Source organism: Eurosta solidaginis, chromosome 3 (genome assembly GCF_040869045.1).
Source record: "Eurosta solidaginis isolate ZX-2024a chromosome 3, ASM4086904v1, whole genome shotgun sequence".
Lineage (NCBI taxonomy): Eukaryota > Metazoa > Arthropoda > Insecta > Diptera > Tephritidae > Eurosta > Eurosta solidaginis.
In genome coordinates this window covers 288,775,923-288,802,334 of record NC_090321.1, presented here as the reverse complement: position 1 = coordinate 288,802,334, position 26,412 = coordinate 288,775,923, and the positions used below count along the sequence as shown (strand labels likewise).

The following is a 26,412-nucleotide window of genomic DNA, read 5'->3' as shown; positions in this document are numbered from 1 at the left end:
GCTTCGTTTCCACATCTCATATGCCATTTATGAAGCTCTGGATTTTTACCCTTTCAGTGTATTCCACGGGTGCGTCCGCATTTGCAAGATGAGCCAATCTTTCAATATCTGAAGCAAACTCCTGCAATGTCTCATTTGCTTTTTGGTAGCGGTTTTGCAACTCAATTTGGAATATCTGTTTTCTATGTTCGCTTCCATAACGTCGTTTTACAGCAGCCATCATAGTTGTTCCGCTCTCCTTCGGGAATCGTCTGTAGGATTTCGGCTGCTGGCCCCTTCAATGTCACGAACAGTGCAGCAACTTTATCTTCCGCATTCCAGTTGTTCACTGCTGCGGTCTTCTCAAACTGTAGCTTGAAGACCTGGAAAGGAACAGAACCGTCAAAAGATGGAGTTTTTACCTTCGTATTACTCGCTGAAGCAGCCGGGCGATTAAGTTGCAATTCCTGTATACGACCTCTCAAAGCATCCACCTCTGCCTCGAATTTTTCTTCAAACTGCGTTATTTTCTCGTCCATACGCGGTTCCAATTGTGCAGAGATCTGCGACGATACCTGTGCTGAAATTTGTGCCGACATTTCGGATATTCGTGCGTCTTGTGCTTCAATTTTAGATGTTATTTCTGACGATATCTCTGAGATACGTGTCTCTTGTGATTCCAGTTGGGATGCCATATATGTCTTTTGCTCTTCCAGTTGGGATACCATATATGTCTTCTGCTCTTCCAGTTGTGATGACATATTTGTGGATATTTGCGACATTTCTGAAATGCGCGTTTCTTCTATCTTCAATTGTGATGCCATATATGTTTTCTGTTCTTCCAGTTGGGATGCAATTTGCGACGACATTGATGTTACTGTCGATGTTTGTGCAGATATTGCAGCCAATATCATGTTCAAGTCTGTGCTGGTAACTGTCTGCAATGTTTCTTCGATTTTTGTTGTTTCCTCGCCATCAAGATGAAAGTCATACTCTTCCACGTCAATTCCTTCTAATTCCATTGCCTGTCGTAGTAGTGCCTGAAGTTTTAGTTTAATGCCGGTTGTATTCAATCTACGGCTCTCCAACTCCTTCTTCAGTTGCTGGATCTTCAATTCACTTAACTTTGGCATGTTCAAGTTGTATTCGAAGTCTTCGGAATTTATTCAACAATTCCCCTTCTGACACCAATTGTAACGAATTTACTGCAAATCCTCTTATATGCAACCTTCTGCTAAGTTCGAATCACTAAACTGTTGAACAAATAACTCCAATATTGAATAATGGAAAAATGGCTTTTATTAAAGTACTTCACAATAACACTTATAGCTTGCTTAATTAAACCAAACTGCTTGATAGCTTAAATGAAACTGATTTCTCGCCTCTACTGTTGTCGCCTTTTTATACTGTCTGATTTCCTCGTTGCATATTTCTAGGGTTTTCTAATTCCAGAACTTACTAGTTAGTTCAGCTACAACTACAGATGTATAACTTTTACAGCTTCTCTCATACCCCATGCGCTTGGATGTGCGCGCGACACTTCCACAATTATAATTGCATACCTTTGGGAGCATCTCAGATAAGATATCTGCATGTGTTTGCGCATCTCTTCTCCGCTGCGTGTACGTACATATGTGTAGACATAATGATTGAATTATTGATGTGCATTACGTCACTGCTTTGCATCGGCTTAGAGATGGCAGTACCCCTTAGTGTTTCTAATATTCGTAACAGGATTTTTGTTTTATTTTATTTGTCATGCGATTTATTCCTGGGTGACCACCAAAAACAGGATCGTCATGAAATTTGTGAAGAATTTCTTTAATTTTTGCATTATTTGTCACATGCATAACTTCTGGAGTTAATGCTATAATTAAATTTTTGATAATTATCTTTAAACAATTTGTCTCCTAAGGACAGCTGTATTTTTCTAATTCCTAAATTGCCGGCTTCTTTCCTAAGCCTGGCAAAGATTTGACCTAAGTCAATCTTCGCCTCAACAATTAGATTTTTTATATTAATTTCGCTACAAATGTTCTTTCCTTTTTTGAAATGTAATTTCGGAGGATCGAATACGAGCTGGACTAGTCTCTTTACTTCACATTTATTTAGCGCTTCAAATATTATTGGGTTCTCTTTGTGACTTTTTATTTCTTCGTTTTACTACTGAACTGTTTATTGTTATGATTTGTGTTAGTTTCCGACCTAGTCGTAACTTTTAATATTCTACACGCTTCTACCGATATTTGTTTTAGTTCTTTAATATCTATGCGTGATAATGCGTCGGCTACATAGTTTTCTTTACCTGCGATATACTCCACCTCGAAATCATATTCTTCCTGATCTAATCTGATTCGAGTTAACTTTGATGACGGATTTTTTATCGAAAATAGGAATGTTAAGGGTCTGTGGTCTGTTTTGACCAAAAATTTTCTATCGTAAACGTATGGTCTAAAATATGTTATGGCCCAATGAATGGCCACTAATTCCTTCTCAATTGTTGCTTTATTAATTTCTCCTTTAGTAAATGATCGTGATGCATAGGCAATTGTTTTCTTTCATACTCTTGGCTTAATACTGCTCCGCAAGCATATCCACTTGCGTCAGTTGTTATACAAAATTGTTTATTGAAATCGGGATATTGTAGGATATTAGGGCTTATTAACACAGCTTTCAAATAGTCAAAGGATTTTTTGCAATCCTCTGTCCAGTCGAAAACTACATTTTTCTTGCAAAGTCTTGTTATTATTCCAGAATATTCTGCAAAATTTGGGATAAATCTTCTGTAATAATTGCAAAATGCGACGAATCTCTTCGCCTCATCCGCGTTTTTAAGTGTTGGGTAATTTTTAACTGTTTCCAATTTACTGGGATCTGGCAAAATTCCTTTGCTTGTGCATTTATGACCAAGGTAAGTTACTTCTTGGTTGAAAAATAAACATTTATCAGGATGTAATTTTAAATTATATTTTCTACAAGTTGCGAAAATATCTCGTAAATTTTTAATCATATGACTTTCGGAGCATCCTAATACGACTAAATCGTCCATGTATAGGAATGCTTGTGAAGGTTTAAAGCCTGCAAATGCTAATCTCATCATTCTTTGGAATGAGTTCGGTGCTACTTTAAGGCCATACGGTAGTCTTTTAAAACGATAAGTACCATTATCTGCTGTAAAGGATGTGATATCTCTTGACTCTTCGCCGAGTTCAATCTGGTGAAATCCAGACATTAAATCTAAGCATGAAAAATATTTAGCTCTTCTAACTGATCTAGTATGTCATCAATTATTTGTAAAGGGAATTTATCTGCGGTTAATTTTTTATTTACTTGTCTGTAATCTACAACCATTCTCCACCTTCTTTCTTGGTTATTCGGGAGTGATTTTTTCGGTACTAATAAAATTGGACTATTGAATTCTGAAATTGAAGGTTCTATTATGTCATCTTTAACTAATTTGCTTACTTGTTTATTAATTTTACTCTTATGAGCTTCTGGTATTCTATAATTTTTTACGTAGACTTGGTTATTGCCTTTCATATGAAGTTTTTGTTTGTAAAAATTATTAGTGGTAATTGGTTCTGTTTCCAATGAAAAAATGTCAATGAATTCCGCACATAATGCATTAAGTGCTTTATTTGCAAATTTTGGAAATTTTTATTTAATCTTTCTAATTTTTCCTTATTGTTTGCCTCATTTTCGAGTTTTTTGCTTTTAACTATTGTATAATCATTAAAATTTTCTGTACGAATATTAAAATCTTGAAGTGTTGCATTTTTATCTGTTGTATTTATAATTCTAACGAATGTTTGTTGTGAATTTGCTAGTGTGTTTGCAATAAAAATACTTTCAGACAATTTTTGTTGTGGGATTAATAAATCTGAATTTCTATTTTCTATGTGAATTTGTCGAACTACTTCTGATCGTGCGAGAACTGAAATACTATTGAATGTTGGTTTGTTAGTCATCTGAATTATTATGTTTTCTGGGTAGTCATATGGTCTTAGTATTATAGTGTCACCTTCTGTTTGATAATCTAAAATGCAATTATATTTTTTAATGAAATCTAATCCCAATATTCCATCGCATGGGATTGGGAAATTGTCTTCTACTACGTGAAATTTGTGTCTAATTAGTAGGTAATCATCTTTTAAGTCCGCTTTAACCGTGCCAATAGTGCTTGTTATTCCTTGACCAATTCCTCTTACATCTGTTTTTTGAGAATTATTTATCGGGAAATTACTGTCAATTTGACCCTTTTTTATTATTGAAATATCCGGTCCCGTATCGATTAGGAGGGTTGATATGGACTCATTCAGAGTTATTCTGGAAGATATGTAGCTATTAAGGTGTAAATTGAAAATATATAATTTTTTATTTATTGAGGTGGAGTTTGTTGGTTTTCGGACATTTCTGGTGTTATTGCGGGTATTTCCTCGCGATCCGAAATTTCGACCAGATATTTGGTTATTTTGTCTGATATTATTATTATTGTTATTATTGTTATAGGTATTGAAAGAACGTCTATAATTTCCTCTATAATTATTGTTTTGGTAACTCCTGCGGAAGTTACCTCGGAACTGATTTTGTTGGCGAATATGTAATATTGAATTTGGATTTCCAGTTTCCTCTGTGCAACTGTTAGTGAATTTTGATATGGCTTCGTTCATTGTTGTGAACGTTCCAGCTTGCATAATTGTTTTTACCTTTTCGTTGGAGCTGTTTTTACACATAGCTTTCACAGCTGATTGTGTAGCATACTTGGTTGCTAACTCTGGTGTTAGTCTGTCAGATATGTAAGCGCCTTCCAACGATTTTGTGAGCCTTTCAATTTCAGCAGTGTATTGGTTTGCCATTTTACTACGTTGCTGGATGTTCAGGAGTTTTGCTGTCAAAACTTCAACTGATTCACCTTTAGTTGCTGTTTTTAATTTTTGTTTTATTGCTTCGATTGAGCTTTCGGTGCTTAATAGGTTTCTGGCTGTTCCTTTCAGCTTGGTTTTTATCATCGAAACTGCTATAGCTTCATGGGTATCCTTAATTTGTTCTAGGATATCCAAAGCATCTAAGAAGCTATTCAAGTTCTCAGCTTTACCATCGAATTCTGGCAGAACTGACGAAGCAGTCTTTAAAAATTCGACTATTGTTTGTGGCATTTTGTCGCTTTCTGTTTGCGAATTTTTATCAGTAATTTCAATTTCTAGTGCCTCCCCTAAATTGGGTTGAGTCTCTGGTAATAGAGCAACAAAATCTATTTCTATTTCCTTTTCAAATGACGTTGGGACCAATGCCTCAACGTTATATCTACTCCCTGACACTGAAAAAGATTTGTTGTGCTTCTATCTGATGTTTAGCTGTTAAATTGCTATATACCCTTTGTATGATTTTTCCCATATGTTTAACGATTGTAATATTGTCGTGAGGTGTTTCAACACAGTAAATCTTAGTATGGTTGTATTTTTCCAACGATTTTGTGAGCCTTTCAATTTCAGCAGTGTATTGGTTTGCCATTTTACTACGTTGCTGGATGTTCAGGAGTTTTGCTGTCAAAACTTCAACTGATTCACCTTTAGTTGCTGTTTTTAATTTTTGTTTTATTGCTTCGATTGAGCTTTCGGTGCTTAATAGGTTTCTGGCTGTTCCTTTCAGCTTGGTTTTTATCATCGAAACTGCTATAGCTTCATGGGTATCCTTAATTTGTTCTAGGATATCCAAAGCATCTAAGAAGCTATTCAAGTTCTCAGCTTTACCATCGAATTCTGGCAGAACTGACGAAGCAGTCTTTAAAAATTCGACTATTGTTTGTGGCATTTTGTCGCTTTCTGTTTGCGAATTTTTATCAGTAATTTCAATTTCTAGTGCCTCCCCTAAATTGGGTTGAGTCTCTGGTAATAGAGCAACAAAATCTATTTCTATTTCCTTTTCAAATGACGTTGGGACCAATGCCTCAACGTTATATCTACTCCCTGACACTGAAAAAGATTTGTTGTGCTTCTATCTGATGTTTAGCTGTTAAATTGCTATATACCCTTTGTATGATTTTTCCCATATTGTTTAACGATTGTAATATTGTCGTGAGGTGTTTCAACACAGTAAATCTTAGTATGGTTGTATTTTTGTTGATACACTTATAAGATTTTTCCGCCAAGGTCTTCTCTTCCACCAGCTTATTCAGAATGGTTTCCCATTTCTCCATTGGGGTATATATTTGTCCCTTAGAATTAGACCTTGTCTAGACCATCTGCTCGGCTCATGTATCTTTTCTTTAAGAATTTATTGTGAGCTGAGTATCATTTGAGAAACCAATTGAGGCAAGTGCAAATTGTTAATATTATCAACAAGATTTTGATAAATTCTAATGCTTCACTATGGTCAATGACCTGAATGGAATTAACTACGTTTGCATTGGGTTCTTCTACTTTGGATTCTTTGCCTCCCATTTTGAAATAATAATTGCCAAAAGCCGCCTGTTGTTTATTTGGAAGATGTAGAACTGACCTTCCTCCGTAGACCGAGATCCCTCCAATCCTGTGTTGGTATGTTCGGACAGAAGTCGCAGTGTATCCTCCGACTTCATAACGCATGGTATCCATACCTTAACTTTTGGTACCATTGGGATTTGCGCTTTATCCACCACCTCAAACCGTGCGTTCGTGCTTTGCCTTTAGAGTTTGGAACCACTTCCCCCAGCCACCGCAAGCTCGCGATGTTGTCACACGCTATCATCTTCACACCATTATACCCCACCCCCCAAATAGCAAAGGTTGGAAGGGGCTTACTTGGTTATTTCCGCATCATCTTATGCATTAAACGAATAAGCTCCCTTTCTACAGATCTCCACCTAGTCATCTGTCCGAAAGGACTGCTACCATCAACCAGCGCCACAGTTAGTGACTGCTTTGCCACATCACTCATCTTCTCGGGAAGAGCCGGAGTCATAGTCCTACCTCCCTTTGGCACCTCCGAAAAAGCCGGAGTCTTAGCGTTAGCTCCCTTCAGCCCCTCCGAGAAAGCCGGAGTCTTAGCGTTATTTCTTTTGGCTTATCTCCTATTTCCGTAGTTGGAACTTCGCCATTTTTGATGTCCTCCCTCTGACTCGCAGCTTTCGAGGTAGTCGCTATTGGTGCCCATTTGTGTTACAGCTTTAGGCCTACTTTTCTTGTCTATGCGACTGCCCTGCCTCGCGGCTATGGGACTGGGTTCTTTATGCCTCTTGAAAACAGGCTTGTCACCTTCCGCCGAATGTTGCCTCTTCATTCTGCCATTCGACGCTTCTTCCACCTCGTACCGCTTGCAGTAACGAGTGTTTCTCGCAGCCCATTCCAATCGCTCGATATTCACCTCTGTTGGGTCGACCACTGCTCCCAGGCATTGGACAATTCTTAGTGCTGCGTGGTACTGCGAGAGAGCTCTCTTACTTTCTCTGCTCCGTACCCTTCTCCACTCTACTACTCCGTTTTCATTAGTATGCTTTTGCAACACGGATATCATTGAATCAGCATTACTCTCGCTCCCCGAGTCCGACGCACAGCTTAATGCGTGTTTGTCCTTGGCATGCGACTCAGTTCTCCTATTATCATTGTCCTTATTACGATTAGGTAATGCCCGACAAGGCGGGCTCAGCGGTCCAATATTATATACGGGGAAAGAACCGTCCGCCACACCAGCGCCCCTTACTGTGGTAAAGCCATCAATACTTCCCGAAGTGGCCCGGTATTTGGAAGGCTCCGTTCGAATACAGCCGAATTTATTGCCTGGCTGCAAATCCTCCAATATGCACGGTCCGCATAACACCCTGGATAAGGGAGTTGGCAGTTCTTCGTCACCGACATCCCGCCGCCCTCCTATGAGACGAAACGGCGTAGATGCGAGTCCTAAACCGCTCCGCCTCATATTCGGGCGCTATGGAGTTCGGCTTAGCCCTCATACCATCGACAAGGTGCCTACTAGGGTGGCCACAAGAAATCAATTTTAGATTTTCCGCTGGGGCACCCCCATAAAATATGCCAATAGATTAGAAAATGATACATACAAAGTTTCAGGCCAATCCGATAATGTTAACACGTGCCTCATTAAGGTCAAAGTTAGGAACAACAGCAATTTTTCAGAAAAATTTTTTTGTGTTTCGTCAGTAAAAGTGAAACCATTTATGCCAGGAACTTGACTCGTACACCATTCGATAGGTAATTTTATTTTTATTGATTTTGATCTTAATAATATTTCTATAAAACGGTTATTTTTAGCAGTATTTAGCATTTATCAGATCAGGTCATAGTGGATATCCCTAATTTTTAATTTCCATGCAAACGTCTATGGACATTACAATATTCAATGGTATACGAGTCAAGTTCCTGGCATAAATGGTTTCACTTTTACTGACAAACACTAAAATTTATTCTGAAAAATCGCTGTTTTTCCTAACTTTGACCTCAATGAGGCACCTTTTAACATTATCGGATTGGCCTGAAACTTTGCAATAATCATTTTCTGATCTATTAGTATATTTTAGGAGGGTGCCCCGAAAGATAGAACAAAAATTAAAATTCACCATATACCTTGTAACCACCCTAGTGCCTACCCTAGTGAGGGAAGTTTTAGGTCTAATCGAGTAAAAAAATCTGCATACCGAATCGAATACGCCCCCAAAATCCGGGGCCAAAACCATTTTTTCATAAGCGGAAAATATACCGGCATGTAACTTTCCATCCGTTTATTCTTCGATAAATTTTTAGGCCATTCAATAGAGTACATTTTTTGCTTCTAACGATATACAAATGTTAGTTTAAATCATAAACCGGTATAATCTATGTTTTAAACGAAAATGGGTTTGTCATATATGTAGTACAAAAACGTTTCAGATCTGACTAAAATTTTTTAGTAGTGCATGGACAAGAAAACTGTGAATATAAAAATCATGTAGAATGAGGACACATGCTGAGGATAGAATTTTGATATTTATGCTTACAAATTTCAAATGAAAAGCAAACTTACGTGTTTTTGAATTTTTACGATTTGAGAAATAAATAAATATGTATGTGGAAAATGTGCTAAAGTGTCACCTCACGAATATTAATTCACTTTGAAAATGCGAATTAATAATACTAGAACACTTCCGTATAAAATACAACAATAAGAAATAAATGACATGGTTATTGGCGCCGGTTTTCGCATGCGCTACACTTTTTTTTATTTGGTTTCACTAGAAGGACTAAGCGCTCACTATGTTGGGCCTGAACGCCCAGTTACATAAGTAGTTTTTCACGTATTTATTTGCAGTTACCCATGCAGATCGAGCGACACTGGCGCCATCTGACATGAAAAAGTTGCCAACTTCCAACTTTTGTTGCAAGCAAAGCATAGGAAGAAGAATTCCACATTTGCTTTGGCTAAGGGTGCTTTCACACTTTGCAATTGAAATTATTTTTCCCACTTGTTGTTGCTTTTCTAAATTGCTTTACAGTTAAAAACTGCAATTTAACAAATGAATAGGACACAAAATATGTAAGGAAATATTTTTCTTGTATGTATGGTGAAAATGTTTATAACGGTGTATTTTTTTGTATGTGAATAATAAGGCGAAATAAACTTCAATTGCTGAGTCTGAAATAAAAATAATATAATAATAAGGCGAAATAAACTTCAATTGCTGAGTCTGAAGTTCATTTATATTCAAACGCAACATCTTGCGTGATTGTGGCGATGTTACTGGCATGCATCAGATTGCGTTAAACACATCTATATACAAATTTCCTTTGTGGCTCGGCCATTAACTTTATTACGTGGACAACAATAAAAAAGTAAAATAGGTGTCTGTACTGCACCAGCTTTTTTTTCATTCCATTTCTTTGTAAAATAATCAATAACAACATACCAGAGTACATACGTCGAGGGAGGAATATAACAAGGATTTTTCTAAAAGTTTGACCTTCGATAGCGACCTTTAAAAACCTTAAAAAAAATATATATATATACATACATATATATACGTCATAAGTATTTGTGAGTAAAAAATGATTTTACAGGGAAACTTGCTAAACAATATAAAGCAGTTCCCTGGTGCATGTCTTCAACCGGTCTCTTCCACTTTTGTCATAACTGCAAACTGGAAAAAGGCGAGAGTGGTGCCGCTACTAAAGCGTGGGGAACCAGCTACCGAAGAACACTCATATCGTTCGATATTTCTGCGATCGCCAGTATCCAAGAAGCTTGAAGTCGTTCCGCTCCCTTATTTCATTGCAAACCTGCTACTTTCCAACCACCAGTATGGCTTCCGAACTAAATAGCACCGCCACCATGCCAAACGCCATTAACACACAAATAAATTGCGGTTTTAGCCAACAACCCCACCACAGACAGTACTCGTAGCGCTAGACTTAGTAAAAACTTTTGAAAGGAATGGAAAGGTTTACCCTTCCCCCAAGTCTCAGAAGAACAGCAAATTATCTGTGTGCTCGGGAGCTATGGGTCAATTTCAGGAACGTAACACCAGAACCAAGAAGAATAAAACGACGGGCCGGAGGGTGTGGTCCTATACCCACTTTTGTTTAATTTTTACATATCGAAACAATAGTCCAGCTGTTTTTATGCAACGTGTCTTCGATGTGGTCTCCGAGCTTAAACACACTACAGGAAGCTGCAGGCCTGTTAAAGGCAGGAACACGAACAGGAAATGCCGGATTTACAAAGCACACGCCGTCATGAGGGTCAACTTCAACCATGCTCAGAACTGCCACGGATATCTTTTTATGTCGCCAAAACATCATCAGTGAGGCGGGAAACCTTCCTACAATGGAGAGAATTGAAATGCTGAACAAACAGTTTCTGTTAAATACTGGGAAATCTAGACATTATCTGATTAAAGAGAAATATGCGAAATCTGCCACACAAGAATTCAGCTGTTTGAACCAGATAAGGACAAACAGGGCCCTAGTCTTAAATTTAAGAGCAACTGCAGGTTCGCGTCAAAAAACGGCCATTATCATTTTCAGATCTCAAAATTATTTATAAAAACTAAAATAAAATAGATAAACACTTGGTGTGATTTGCTGCCGAGGAGATTTATGCCGACGGGACAGCGAGACAAGTGCTGTGTTACTTTTAATAATAACATTTAAGACCTAACAAAACAGAGCTCTAGCTGCTATAGCTATCAGCTCTGTGTCACTATTATTATCGTTTATTCGATGGTAATTTTAAGTGTTTAAAAATTTTCCCCCAGCCCTTACGTGTCCGTATACATTTTTCTTGCCTTGGGTTTGGTTGATTGTCTGTTCAATGAATTCACATAAGTGTCTGAAGCTCCGTGACAGCTTGTCGCACACTTGCAGATACGCACCAACTTCTTTACGGTATCAGTTAAGTAATCTTGGCACAGCTTTTTAACAATTATCAATCCATAGTGAGTATACTAGCATGGTTCCATAGCAGAAAATGTCTCAGAGATTTTTATTCTTACCAAATGCTACCAGCGAGGAGTGGTTGTTGTTCTTGAATTAACAGTTATTCAGTAAAATTGATGGCATTATGGTTAATTCAACGGAGTTTTTTGTCAAGACGATAAACTGTATACTGTATAGTCATTTCAAAAGAAGAAAAACTGTTGGTCTCAATTTAACAATATACTGTAAAAGTGACAGGTTTGTTTTTTTTTTTGTGTTTCGTGGAAAGAGTATTTTATGTACTGGCCGGGATATTTAAGCCTCCCTGCGAGACTCTCCCAGTGTAGGACTCCCTTCTTCCATGAAGGGATACCCACTAAAACCTAATCTCCCACGGCCTGCGCAAATCTCCGTACCTGGGATCGCGTTGTACCATTACTTCGGGTACGGGTGCGCACTACTCACTTTAATGGGCTAGGCATCCGTCTTCTCGTTTACTGATAAGTATATGCCTCACATATGTGCTGACCGTATCCCATCTGTCTCTTCGGCAGGTCATGTTATTGATGGCCATTCTATGCAGGTATTTGCGGAAGTAACCGTGTTCGGTTAGAAACTGGGTCAGGTAAAAGTTTACCTCTCCGTGTTGTCGCTTCACCCATGGATTCAGTTCAGGAATTTGTTCCCTAGTCTACTGTCCTACGATGCTGTTGCTCCACTGTTCTTGCCAGTGTCGAATCGATTCTTCACGCGCCTGAATGGCAAAAGCAGCTCTACTCTACTTTTCTTTCCTCAGCGAGAAGATATATCGGTATGGTTCCCGCAACGACCAGGACAGCTTCAGCCGAGACCGTGCGGTAAGCCGAAGCTATTCGCAGCATCCCTCTGCGTTGGACCGAGGTGAGGGCGATTCGTTTCTTCCGATATTTCATTGCGTTCGCCCAGATTTCTGCACCGTATAAGAGTATAGAATCCGAGGATGATGCAACCAGCTTCCTTGAGCATGGCCTTGGACCACCTGTGTTTGCCCTTCATCTACTCAAAGTCGCTATTGTGCGCGCAGCTCTTTCGCAGGCTCCCCGTATGTGATCCGAGAAGGTCAGTTTGCTGTCTAACCTCACTCCCAGGTATTTCGTTGAAGTGAGTGTTTCGATTAGCTGGTCCCCAACCGTCATATTCCTGGTAGTGGGAATCCGTATCTTTGTGAGGATGACGATCTCCGTTTTTGCTGTTGCATAACCTGGTTTAAATTTAGCTCTGCCAGCTCGGTGTTGTTATCACAGCTCCCACGTCGTCTACAAAAGCAACGAGGAAGGTGCTTTCTGGCATGTCCAATCGAAGAAAACTGTCGTAAGTTACATTCCAGAGATCGGGAACTAGTACCGAACCCTGGGCTACTCCACCTGTTAGTTTTACATTTTTTGACCGTGAATGGCTTCATACATTAGATACCTGTATCTTAAGTAGTCCCTTCTAACAAATATTGCGGTACCTTGAAAGTGCTTTCTAGTGCCTCAAGCATGCCCTCCCACCTGTCGGATTTAAAAGCGTTTTTGACGTCCAACGTGACCAGCAACACTAGAGTTATTGCTCTGTGGCACGCTGCCTCGGATTTCTTGACTGCCTCTATAACTTCTGCTATGACAGCGATTGTGGAGTGCCCCCTCCGTTGTTGTTGTTGTTGTAGCGATAAGGTTGCTCCCCGAAAGTTTTGGGGAGTGTTATCGATGTGATGGTCCTTTGCCGGATACAGATCCTGTACGCTCCGGTAACACAGATCCCTAAGGTGCTAGCCCGACCATCTCGGGAGCGATTTATATGGCCACATTAAACCTTCAGGCCATCCCTCCCTCCCCACCCCAAGTTCCATGAAGAGCTTCACGCTCAAACCGAGCCTGGCTGCCATCTCAAGGACTAACCTTCCACGGGTGTTAGTTTGCGGCTTTCCCCATTCGACGGCTCTTACGTTAAAGTCCCCGCCACAACCAAGTTACTAGTTAAGACCCTCGGGTCGTCTTCAATAAGTTCAAGCTTGTCCCTGATCGTTTGAATGGGATCATTCGGGGACAAGTAGCATCTTACTATTGTGGTTTTATTCGTAGTTATGCGGACGTAGGCTTGTCCGGCAACATGATTCATAATATTGGCGTTTACATCTGCCATCCAGATTGCGGCGGAGCCGGTGTTGTCTATGTGGCAATCATTTCAGGCTCTATAAGGTTCGCTGATGATAACGCAGTTAGTTTTATGGTCTAGGCCCACCTGTTGTAATATCTCATCAGCAAGCCTTCTCCGGTTTAGGTTGCCTTGGATAAAACTAATCACTTTTGAGTTGGGATTTTCGCCTTTGTAACAGCGAGTGCCTCTCTGAAAATGCTGCATACTCCAGATCGAGGGACAGCTTTCTTGCAGCTGGTCAAAAGGGTGTTAGGCGCTCTTTTCAAAACATTTGGCTCTGCCGTTTGAACTTCCAGATCTTGTTTACGGAGTACTAAGCAACTTCCGAAAGTTCCGGCTTTATCTAACTGCCAATAGTTTGAAACCTAGCGTTTGCTCAAGCTGGGCATAGCTAAAGGCAGTGCGTGACTGTTTCTTAGCAGCTTTCCTCGACGCAGCTCATGCTAATGATGTAAAAATGGATATCCGTTCATTCTTCATCAGGACAGTGGCCAGTAATTGCGGCAATGATCATAAAGATTTATTTTCTTACACTGAAAGAAAAAGACTAGTAAAATCAACCGAAATACTGGTCAATTCAAAGGAAATTTCTATAAATTTTTATCCATCGCAACAAGATGTTGAATTAACTGCGCACAAATCGTTGATTCGTAATTGACCGCTTTAGTAGTCAAATAAACAAAAAGAGTGGTTTCATTATACTTTACCCATAGTTTTGTTAAATTAACAATTATTACTCTCGCTCTAAGAATACCAATCAAAACTGTTAATATGAAAGGGATTTCTGTTCTTTTGAAATTACCAGTGCAAACTGTTAGATTAACAGATTTTATGTTAAGGTCACCGTGGTGTGATGGTAGCGTGCTCCGCCTATCACACCGTATGCTCTGGGTTCAACTCCCGGGCAAAGCAACATCAAAATTTTAGAAATAAGATTTTTCAATTAGAAGACAATTTTTCTAAGCGGGGTCGCCCCTCGGCAATGTCCGGCAAGCGCTCCGATTGTATTTCTGCCATGAAAAGCTCTCAGTGAAAACTCATCTGCCTTGCAGATGCCGTTCGGAGTCGGCATAAAACATGTAGGTCCCGTCCGGCCAATTTGTAGGGAAAAATCAAGAGGAGCACGACGCAAATTGGAAGAGAAGCTCGGCCTTAGATCTCTTCGGAGGTTATCGCGCCTTACATTTATTTATTTATTTATTTTATGTTAAGATGAGACTAACAGCGAAAGCCGTAGAAATGTCAGAGATTTTTATTTTTTCTAGATTAATAATGTAAACTTTTACATCAACAGAGTTTTATGTTCATATGACATTAATAGATACCTGTGGAAAAAATAAAAGCCGAATAAATATATATTTAAACTTAAGTAGTTGTTTTTTTTTTTTATTTGTATAAATTGCACATAAGTACATTTCATTTCTAATGATTTTATTGCTATATTTGGTAATATTAGTTAAAATAATAATAACTTAAATCTGAATTCAAATAAACAAAACTTGTACCGAATTATCATCGACTGCTTTGTATGAAATTATAATGCCATATATACGTAAATATGTGAATACATAAGTACGCATGCTTGCTACATATGTACATATTCACACACGCGTTAGTACATGCTCTACCGAAAATAACGCCACTGCGCCGTTTGTAAAACCACACCACATTGGCGTCGGTTTCAAGAACTTTATTTCAACTTCAACATTTTTTACCATATTGTTATATTATAATTATATTTACATATATTAGTGTACGCCCATTTGATATAAAATGTTTCCATTTTCTTTGAATTTAAAACAAAAATTGGACAAATAAGTACATATGTATGTATGTACTTACTAACCGAACTTCAATTGGCCGTACATCAAATTCGCTGGCACACATTAAACATTATACACTTTATTACTCTGTTTTATTAAACGCACTTTCACCAAATTTTATTTTTTATAATTTATTTAATTTATAGTTTTGAAGTAGTCACGAAACTGATTCTCAATTCTTTCAGTTGCAGCTCATTCTAAATTTCTTCTCTCGCATATAGAGTTACCACACTTGATTGTTTCGAACAAAACTTGTAGTATAAAACCTGATTTTTCAGTACAAGTTCAACGCAGTTTGTCAATTAAACTACTCTTAAACTTATTCTGCAGTTTTTCAGTCTATTTTAACTGAAGTTTAAGCTGAGCTTAAGCGGCCGATCTGACAGGGTTTTTTTAACTCTAGTTAACCTATCAGTTATTTGCGTTCGTTGGCAATGACGTCAAATATACCCAACACGCATTTGGGCTTAAGTACCACTACATCTCATGTTGATAACAAGACAAAAGTTGTTTCGAAACAGGGGGCCTACTCTGTATTGCGATGCGAAAGGCAGTGCGATGCGAAAATAAATTGCGATGCGAAAGGTAATTGGAACTCTGTAGCGCTATCGCATCGCTAACAATGTCGCTTTTTTATTTTTCGCTAATTTTTTGCTTGAGTATGCATCACTGACCAAACTCAAAGAAAGAGAACAAAAGAAACAAGGCGATTACAATTTCGGCAAACGATTAATTTTTGTTGAACAAATTAAAAAAAGGATTCTGTAGCATTATGGAACGATTTAAATGAAGAAAGGATTGATTTAAATGAAAAAATCCTCCCAGTTCAGAAATTGAACTGGAAGAAGTGAACGTGATAAATACAGAAAACGTGGAAAATCATAGAATGGGAAATATTGCTAGTTGTATCAGAGAACAAATAAAAAATGACATGATTTCCAATAGAAATGCTTTATAAAAAAGTGGTTTCGATTTAATTGTTATTTATTTATGTATTTTAAGTCCACTAGGATTACAAATTGTTGCTTTTGAGTTTGTTTTGTTTTTTGAGTTGTCCTATATATTTTTAATATAAAGATATCAATTTATAAAATTATCAATTAATACTTACATATTTGAACAATGCGAATGCCTATTACTTGTAGCAAGAAAAATGCGAAAATGAATGCTGTTTGACATTCGGTTTCGCTTTACAGAGTGCCGGCAATGCGAAAAGGGAGAAAAATTGCGAATGGGCAAAATGTGAATGCGAAAGTCAAAATATACATGCGAATGTCAAGATACAGAGTACCGATTTTGCGATTTCGCATATTTTTTCTTTCGCATCGCAATACAGAGTAGGCCCCCAGGACTCAACATGAGAATCATAAGGTTCTGAGCACAAAAGGAAATTTTTTATAAAGCAAAAAATGCTATTACTTAAGTTAAAAAAAAATATACTTCCCAACTTATATTTATGTCTGGTTCTCTCACTGGACTCAAATGTAAGATTACAATGCTACAGTATTTTGAAGAAAATGAAATATGTATAACTCATTTTTAATTAATAGCGCCTCTTTACTGCTATCAGCTAGGTGTTTATTTCTCACAATAAACAGCTGTTGGCTTGGGTGGTACCATCTCGGAGAAGATTGTTTTAAAATCACTTCAACTCGATATCCAAAGTAGGATATAAACTGGAGAAATGTATTGGATATTCATTTAAAAGCTGTACATTTCACAAAATCTTTCAAAGGTCGGAGAATAATTTGAGAATGACGTTGCAGGTCAACTCAAGCACTATACATTTTACAAAATTTCTCAAAGGTTGGATAGTGATTGGAGAATGAAGTTGGATAACAACTTGATAACTATCTGGTTTAAAAATAATTACAGCATGATGTTGGATATCAGCTCTGGAACTAGATATATATTTCTCTAAGGCTGGAGAAATTTTTTCCATGTTTGTTGGGTAAACAAGATCCAACTGTTGCCGTATTACAAATTATCTAGATAACAAAAAAACACAGTGTTGCCTTATAAAAAGTTATTTGTTTTCAAACTCCTTTCTGAATAATGAACAAAACTTTAAAACAGTACTGAATGTTTTATTTTTTTAATTTTGATAGCTTCTTTTGATAACATTCGTGAAAAATTTAATAATGTTGCTGTAAATTTTTGGGCAAATTACTAATAAAAACGCAATTTTGTAACAATGTTGAGTACTTGAACTTTGTAATTATTTTGCAGATGTCACAAATAAGCTGAAATCCTGGTTGCTGTGCTGCCCGTATGCTAAAGACCCGCAAGTAAAGAACACGGTGGTGTTTTGGTGCACTTTCTTGCAGCTGGTCAAAAGGGTGTTAGGCGCTCTTTTCAAAACATTTGGCTCTGCCGTTTGAACTTCCAGATCTTGTTTACGGAGTACTAAGCAACTTCCGAAAGTTCCGGCTTTATCTAACTGCCAATAGTTTGAAACCTAGCGTTTGCTCAAGCTGGGCATAGCTAAAGGCAGTGCGTGACTGTTTCTTAGCAGCTTTCCTCGACGCAGCTCATGCTAATGATGTAAAAATGGATATCCGTTCTTTCTTCATCAGGCCAGTGGTCAGTAATTGCGGCAATGATCATAAAGATTTATTTTCTTACACTGAAAGAAAAAGACTGGTAAAATCAACCGAAATACTGGTCAAAAAAGCCGAATAAATATATATTTAAACTTAAGTAGTTGTTTTTTTTTTATTTGTAAAAATTGCACATAAGTACATTTCATTTCTAATGATTTTATTGCTATATTTAGTAATATTAGGTAATATAATAATAACTTAAATCTGAATTCAAATAAACAAAACTTGTACCGAATTATCATCGACTGCTTTGTATGAAATTATAATGCCATATATACGTAAATATGTGAATACATAAATACGCATGCTTGCTACATATGTACATATTCACACACGCGTTAGTACATGCTCTACCGAAAATAACGTCACTGCGCCGTTTGTAAAACCACACCACATTGGCGTCGGTTTCAAGGACTTTATTTCAACTTCAACATTTTTTACCATATTGTTATATTATAATTATATTTACATATATTTGTGTACGCCCATTTGATATAAAATGTTTCCATTTTCTTTGAATTTAAAACAAAAATTGGACAAATAAGTACATACATATGTATGTATGTACTTACTAACCGAACTTCAATTGGCCGTACATCAAATTCGCTAGCACACATTAAACATTATACACTTTATTACTTTGTTTTATTAAACGCACTTTCACCAAATTTTATTTTTTATAATTTATTTAATTTATAGTTTTGAAGTAGTCACGAAACTGATTCTCAATTCTTTCAGTTGCAGCTCATTCTAAATTTCTTCTCTCGCATATAGAGTTACCACACTTGATTGTTTCGAACAAAACTTGTAGTATAAAACCTGATTTTTTAGTACAAGTTCAACGCAGTTTGTCAGTTAAACTACTCTTAAACTTATTCTGCAGTTTTTCAGTCTATTTTAACTGAAGTTTAAGCTGAGCTTAAGCGGCCGATCTGACAAGGTTTTTTAACTCTAGTTAACCTATCAGTTATTTGCGTTCGTTGGCAATGACGTCAAATATACCCAACACGCATTTCGGCTTAAGTACCACTACATCTCATGTTGATAACAAGACAAAAGTTGTTTCGAAACAGGACTCAACATGAGAATCATAACGTTCTGAGCAAAAAAGGAAATTTTTTATAAAGCAAAAAATGCTATTACTTAAGTTAAAAAAAAATATACTTCCCAACTTATATTTATGTGTGGTTCTCTCACTGGACTCAAATGTAAGATTACAATGCTACAGTATTTTGAAGAAAATGAAATATGTATAACTCATTTTTAATTAATATCGCCTCTTTACTGCTATCAGCCAGGTGTTTATTTCTCACAATAAACAGCTGTTGGCTTGGGTGGTACCATCTCGGAGAAGATTGTTTTAAAATCACTTCAACTCGATATCCAAAGTAGGATATAAACTGGAGAAATGTATTGGATATTCATTTAAAAGCTGTACATTTCACAAAATCTTTCAAAGGTCGGAGAATAATTTGAGAATGGCGTTGCAGGTCAACTCAAGAACTATACATTTTACAAAATTTCTCAAAGGTTGGATAGTGATTGGAGAATGAAGTTGGATAACAACTTGATAACTATCTGGTTTAAAAATAATTACAGCATGATGTTGGATATCAGCTCTGGAACTAGATATATATTTCTCTAAGGCTGGAGAAATTTTTTCCATGTTTGTTGGGTAAACAAGATCCCACTGTTGCCGTATTACAAATTATCTAGATAACAAAAAAACACAGTGTTGCCTTATAAAAAGTTATTTCTTTTCAAACTCCTTTCTGAATAATGAACAAAACTTTAAAACAGTACTGAATGTTTTACTTTTTTAATTTTGATAGCTTCTTTTGATAACATTCGTGAAAAATTTAATAATGTTGCTGTAAATTTTTGGGCAAATTACTAATAAAAACGCAATTTTGTAACAATGTTGAGTACTTGAACTTTGTAATTATTTTGCAGATGCCACAAATAAGCTGAAATCCTGGTTGCTGTGCTGCCCGTATGCTAAAGAGCCGCAAGTAAAGAACACGGTGCTGTTTTGGTGCACTTTCTTGCAGCTGGTCAAAAGGGTGTTAGGCGCTCTTTTCAAAACATTTGGCTCTGCCGTTTGAACTTCCAGATCTTGTTTACGGAGTACTAAGCAACTTCCGAAAGTTCCGGCTTTATCTAACTGCCAATAGTTTGAAACCTAGCGTTTGCTCAAGCTGGGCATAGCTAAAGGCAGTGCGTGACTGTTTCTTAGCAGCTTTCCTCGACGCAGCTCATGCTAATGATGTAAAAATGGATATCCGTTCTTTCTTCATCAGGCCAGTGGCCAGTAATTGCGGCAATGATCATAAAGATTTATTTTCTTACACTGAAAGATAAAGACTGGTAAAATCAACCGAAATACTGGTCAAAAACGCCGAATAAATATATATTTAAACTTAAGTAGTTGTTTTTTTTTTATTTGTAAAAATTGCACATAAGTACATTTCATTTCTAATGATTTTATTGCTATATTTAGTAATATTAGGTAATATAATAACTTAAATCTGAATTCAAATAAACAAAACTTGTACCGAATTATCATCGACTGCTTTGTATGAAATTATAATGCCATATATACGTAAATATGTGAATACATAAATACGCATGCTTGCTACATATGTACATATTCACACACGCGTTAGTACATGCTCTACCGAAAATAACGTCACTGCGCCGTTTGTAAAACTACACCACATTGGCGTCGGTTTCAAGGACTTTATTTCAACTTCAACATTTTTTACCATATTGTTATATTATAATTATATTTACATATATTTGTGTACGCCTATTTGATATAAAATGTTTCCATTTTCTTTGAATTTAAAACAAAAATTGGACAAATAAGTACATATGTATGTATGTACTTACTAACTGAACTTCAATTGGCCGTACATCAAATTCGCTGGCACACATTAAACATTATACACTTTATTACCTTGTTTTATTAAACGCACTTTCACCAAATTTTATTTTTTATAATTTATTTAATTTATAGTTTTGAAGTAGTCACGAAACTGATTCTCAATTCTTTCAGTTGCAGCTCATTCTAAATTTCTTCTCTCGCATATAGAGTTACCACACTTGATTGTTTCGAACAAAACTTGTAGTATAAAACCTGATTTTTCAGTACAAGTTCAACGCAGTTTGTCAGTTAAACTACTCTTAAAGTTATTCTGCAGTTTTTCAGTCTATTTTAACTGAAGTTTAAGCTGAGCTTAAGCGGTCGATCTGACAGGGTTTTTTAACTCTAGTTAACCTATCAGTTATTTGCGTTCGTTGGCAATGACGTCAAATATACCCAACACGCATTTGGGCTTAAGTACCACTACATCTCATGTTGATAACAAGACAAAGGTTGTTTCGAAACAGGACTCAACATGAGAATCATAACGTTCTGAGCAAAAAAGGAAATTTTTTATAAAGCAAAAAATGCTATTACTTAAGTTAAAAAAAAATATACTTCCCAACTTATATTTATGTGTGGTTCTCTCACTGGACTCAAATGTAAGATTACAATGCTACAGTATTTTGAAGAAAATAAAATATGTATAACTCATTTTTAATTAATAGCGCCTCTTTACTGCTATCAGCCAGGTGTTTATTTCTCACAATAAACAGCTGTTGGCTTGGGTGGTACCATCTCGGAGAAGATTGTTTTAAAATCACTTCAACTCGATATCCAAAATAGGATATAAACTGGAGAAATGTATTGGATATTCATTTGAAAGCTGTGCATTTCACAAAATCTTTCAAAGGTCGGAGAATAATTTGAGAATGACGTTGCAGGTCAACTCAAGAACTATACATTTTACAAAATTTCTCAAAGGTTGGATAGTGATTGGAGAATGAAGTTGGATAACAACTTGATAACTATCTGGTTTAAAAATAATTACAGCATGATGTTGGATATCAGCTCTGGAACTAGATATATATTTCTCTAAGGCTGGAGAAATTTTTTCCATGTTTGTTGGGTAAACAATATCCAACTGTTGCCGTATTACAAATTATCTAGATAACAAAAAAACACAGTGTTGCCTTATAAAAAGTGCACCCCCAAACGCGGCCTTAAACTGTGACTGAAAAACTGCTCATTAGTTTAATTGGAGCTTAAATTTGACTAGGGTTTAAGCAAACTTAGTTTAAGCTTAGATTAACCAACTACTGAAAAAACGGGCCTAAATGTTTGTAAGTTATAGAAAAGTAAAGAATCAAATCGCTGGAAGGTAACTCACCATTGGAGTAACTTTACATGTAATTCGGCAAGTTGAATTCTCGTAACACTTTATTTTGAAACGATTCCAAAACAACTCAAACGTTTATGCTGTCGGAAGCATCAACATTAAAAAATTATGTTTTTTATTATCTTATCATATTCGTTCACGTGAGTAAAAATTCGTAAAAACTTGAACAAAATGTTACTGACTTTGGAAAAATCCTGTTCGGTCAAACAAAACTTTTGCAACAAGAGGGCGCGATTTTGCATTTCGCTTGTAGAAGTTGCAAAATTGTACCCGATAAATAGGTGTCCCGGTGTCGCATAATTTTTTGCAGTGTTATGCACAGTAGTTAAATTAAAAAAGGGTTTTTTTGTTTTGTATTGATAACTGAAAAACTAGTTTTTTCTTGTTTTCCCAATTTGTGTGTTTTTCGATTTGGTGATTTTCTTATTTTGGTGTTTTTGTTTAAACAAATGGCACCATCGTCATAAGTACAAAGTAGAGAGCGCAGTGAGCGTAAAATTCTCTTTGAAATTTGCTGATGCATTGATTGTTGTTGGCTGTTGAGATGACCAGTGAGATCAGTTGTGTTAACAGAAAAATCAGATTGATTAGGAATCTGTCAATTTTACAGAACTTTTTTTTACTTAAGAGCGACAATTTCTCCTTCTGATGAAATGACTAATCTAATTTGTTCGCTTGACAAAGAAATCGGTCGAATTAACCATAATTTTATCAATTTCACCGAATCTCTGTTAAGTCAAGAAGAACAGAACCGATTTGTTCTTTTTTTTTTTTGTAGAACCATTTCTTTCAGTGTAAATGATGCATCTCGACCACCTATGATGCATCCATCGGTGCCAGTTGCGTAGTTAGCTGCAGCGCTTAAGTAAGTGCTCAGGTGTGTTATTTTGTAACTTTATTCGAAGGAATTTTTTTTCGGATAAACATTTATTTTTTTTTTATTTGTAAGCTCTTGATACGCATTTTTCTTCGAATGTAGTTACAGGATAAGACCCCAGGATTTCTGCTTCAAAGATACTAGCCGAGTTCGAAAGACGGGCTGACCGCGACAGCTGAGAAGCTTTCAGCTCCTAAACCTCAGTCCATATATCCATCTTGGGATTTATCTATGACACGTTATGCACACCATCATTTTCCCTCAGTGTCCAATGTGACTAACAAGTTGTTTATTACTACCCTTGGTATTAAAATGCAGGGCTCGAATCGTAACATATGATCACAGATCGGCAACCATACGAAAGAAAATTACGTGATATGTCAAACGTATAAACAAAATGGGATTATAACATACCATAGCAAACGGAACGTAATTTCTTTTCAATTTTGGGTTGGTTTTTATTTTTAGCTCACAATAGATTTTGAACTATCAAATTGGTTGCCAAAAATATAAAAAAATTAAGTAAATAACTGCGATGGATCCAATTTTATTTTTTTGTTTGAGCTTCAATAAATTACTTCAGTTTTTTTTTTTAGTTTTAGTTACTTTCTGGAGAAGTTCAATTTGAAGCAAGCCGATACCAAAGCGGGGGTCTCGCCATGAATTCCGCCAATATTTCCTTTTGGCTTGGACTAAGCTTGTTTCAATTCGACCTTTGTTAATAATAAGAGTTTCAAATTTGGTATTATATTTTATTTATTTATCTATTTTAACAAATTTCTTACATTTTCAATCAACGATCAGCAGTTTGTGTTCGAATGTAAGTGGAACGTAACGTGTAGGTTCAGTCACTCGTCACGTATAACGCGATACAAAATTACGATCGAAGAAGTACGTTCACGTATGTCATAAACCAAAAATCATGTTTTTACGTGACGAGTTATACCATCGCGGATATTACGATAGTGTAAATAGCTCAAATTTTATAAGGTAAGGGGTCACCGTTGAATTACTTGTTTATGACGTATTAGCCATTTAGTTCGGACGACATTTTTGTGGCATATTCAGACTTTAAGTCATACATGTAATACTCCTATATTGCTGCTACAGGCTAAGTACACTCACAAACATTAGAGTGCCGATATATTGATGTTTAAATGTTGTTGGCTTTGTGTTCAATAATCGAATGTACCTAAATTACAATTTTTTCTTGTCACACTTATGCTGCTACAATCACAAAAATTTTGTACGCTGTCTTGTTTTGATTTGAATTCAAAACTCATTGCGAGCATTTTATATTACCAATATAGGGGTATTACATACATATGTATATGCTTTAAGTCAAACCCGCATTGAATTTTCTCACCACAGATGTTTAGGTTTGTTTTCGGATGTTGGATTTTTACCCAAAACTTTTCGCTCGTGGGTGTTGTAATTTACATACATACATAAAAATAGAATAAATGTAATTACGCCCCTATCTGCGTTCTTATATTAATTTAAAAATATTTTTGTGCATGCAGATTTTCGGTTTCTCCTCGGATCGTCAATATTCACAACAACTTAACGTATTTCAAATGAGCGACTTGGGACATCACAACATGAGCAATGGTCATAGAATGGATAGCAAAACTGATGCACCGGTAGTTTGGCAAATGCTATAATCTAGTATTGACATTGTATATATGTACGTTTGTTTTGTTTCAGTATGCCAGTTTTCGTAAGGGACTTCTAGCTGTCTACACTGTAGTTCTAACATTATTTGTTGTTGTACTGGTGCTAATTGTTGTTCTCGCACCCATCGAAGAAACCATCAATACGCTCAAAAGTAACTGAATAATTATAACATTTGTACAGACAACATTACGGATATATGGGAACAAATTTAAAATAAGCCAAGAACCTGAACAATAGGAAATTCGGTTAAGTCAAAATTCTCGAACGATTATTTATAAGGCTAGGTTAGTTTGATATTTAAAGGTATGCCTCACCCCTTTGTTTGATAATACCTAGTTCAAAGGCTTCACCTATAAACTTTGGTCTCGATTGGAGACGATTAAAGGGTTCGCATAGGAGTCAAGTTTAAGATTTCTCTATGGAAGCTCAAAAAATTAAAATAGAGTTTTTCGTTACTACAGTAGTTGGCAATTTTGGAGAGTTAACATTGTTTGATTCTATAATCAGTTTAACTTAAATGGAAATAATATAAATATAGTTTAAGAAAACTAGAAAACACGCAAATATGGTGCCGTTTTAGTATCTACAATCCACTTAGCTAATTGATCTTGATAGCACCGTAGCACTGAGGTTCGTGTCTCCGCTAGTAAGCACAACTCGTTTTGTAGAGAGTTATTTAAAAAAATTCAATAATTGCGGCTAGATGGGTCTAACTCTCCTTTGCGCGCCTAGCCTAGAACATTATAGAAATATTATATATGTAAATAGTAAAAAGCATTAGAAAATCTAAATTCATGTAACCGCAAATTTGTTTATTAATACTTACTATTTTTCGTTGTTATTTTGCATTTTTTACAAAAATCTACTTAATACTTTTAAAAATAAATAAATACATAAATTGTTTGAAAATAATTAGCACATATCATTTTCATGGGGTGCTGAATTGACTTTTTTTATTCCAATTTTATATGAGAAACAACAGGAAAGTATATGTACATACATACAATATGAGGTGTTTGAAATCAAAACCCATACGATAGGTCTCCTATTGGAGAATTGCGGATATAAACTTTAAAATTTAATGTAAATGGAAAAATTCAATGCAATAGATTTAAACATTTTATTTAAATGAATATTGCAATGCATCGATTCCCAAAAATATTGCTAATCGATTTTTTAGCATTTACCTTAGCTTTACCCAGGGGCGGATTAAAGATTTACGAAGCCCGGGACTAAAATGAATATGGGGCCCACTTAAGGAAAGCAAAATATTATCATTTTTTTTTTTTTTAATAAATAAAAACTGTTATAATTATTTTTATAATTTATTCTCGCAAATATTTTTTCTTTGGTACTTATATATTAAAAACTATAAATTATTATACAATTAAAAATATTTTTTTCTTGATTTTGCTCTGGCAAAGTCACTTATCAAATCATCAAAATCAATCGATCGAAGTAAATCAACTTCAATGCTTCACCTCATCAATGCGGGCAACCGTTCATTTAACATAGTTGATCGATACATATTTTTTATTCTTTTTAAAACCGAGAATGACCTTTCAGATTCGCAGTTTGCTATTGGAATCGTAACCAAAATCCTGTAAGCTATGTAGATATTCGGGGAATACT

General features: G+C 36.2%; 1 protein-coding gene across 7 annotated transcripts in view; it reads left to right on the top strand.

Annotated features, from left to right (window-relative positions):
• LOC137245829 (putative ferric-chelate reductase 1 homolog) overlaps positions 1-25,692 on the top strand; it is a 279,195-nt gene extending 253,503 nt beyond the window's left edge. For all 7 annotated transcript variants that reach the window (XM_067777046.1, XM_067777049.1, XM_067777045.1 and 4 more), the window contains 2 exons: positions 24,627-24,746; positions 24,811-25,692. In XM_067777046.1, the coding sequence (XP_067633147.1) occupies positions 24,627-24,746; positions 24,811-24,939 (249 nt within the window). In that variant the 3' untranslated portion in view covers positions 24,940-25,692. The remainder of the gene's footprint in view (positions 1-24,626; positions 24,747-24,810) is intronic.
• Positions 25,693-26,412: the final 720 nt, after the last annotated feature.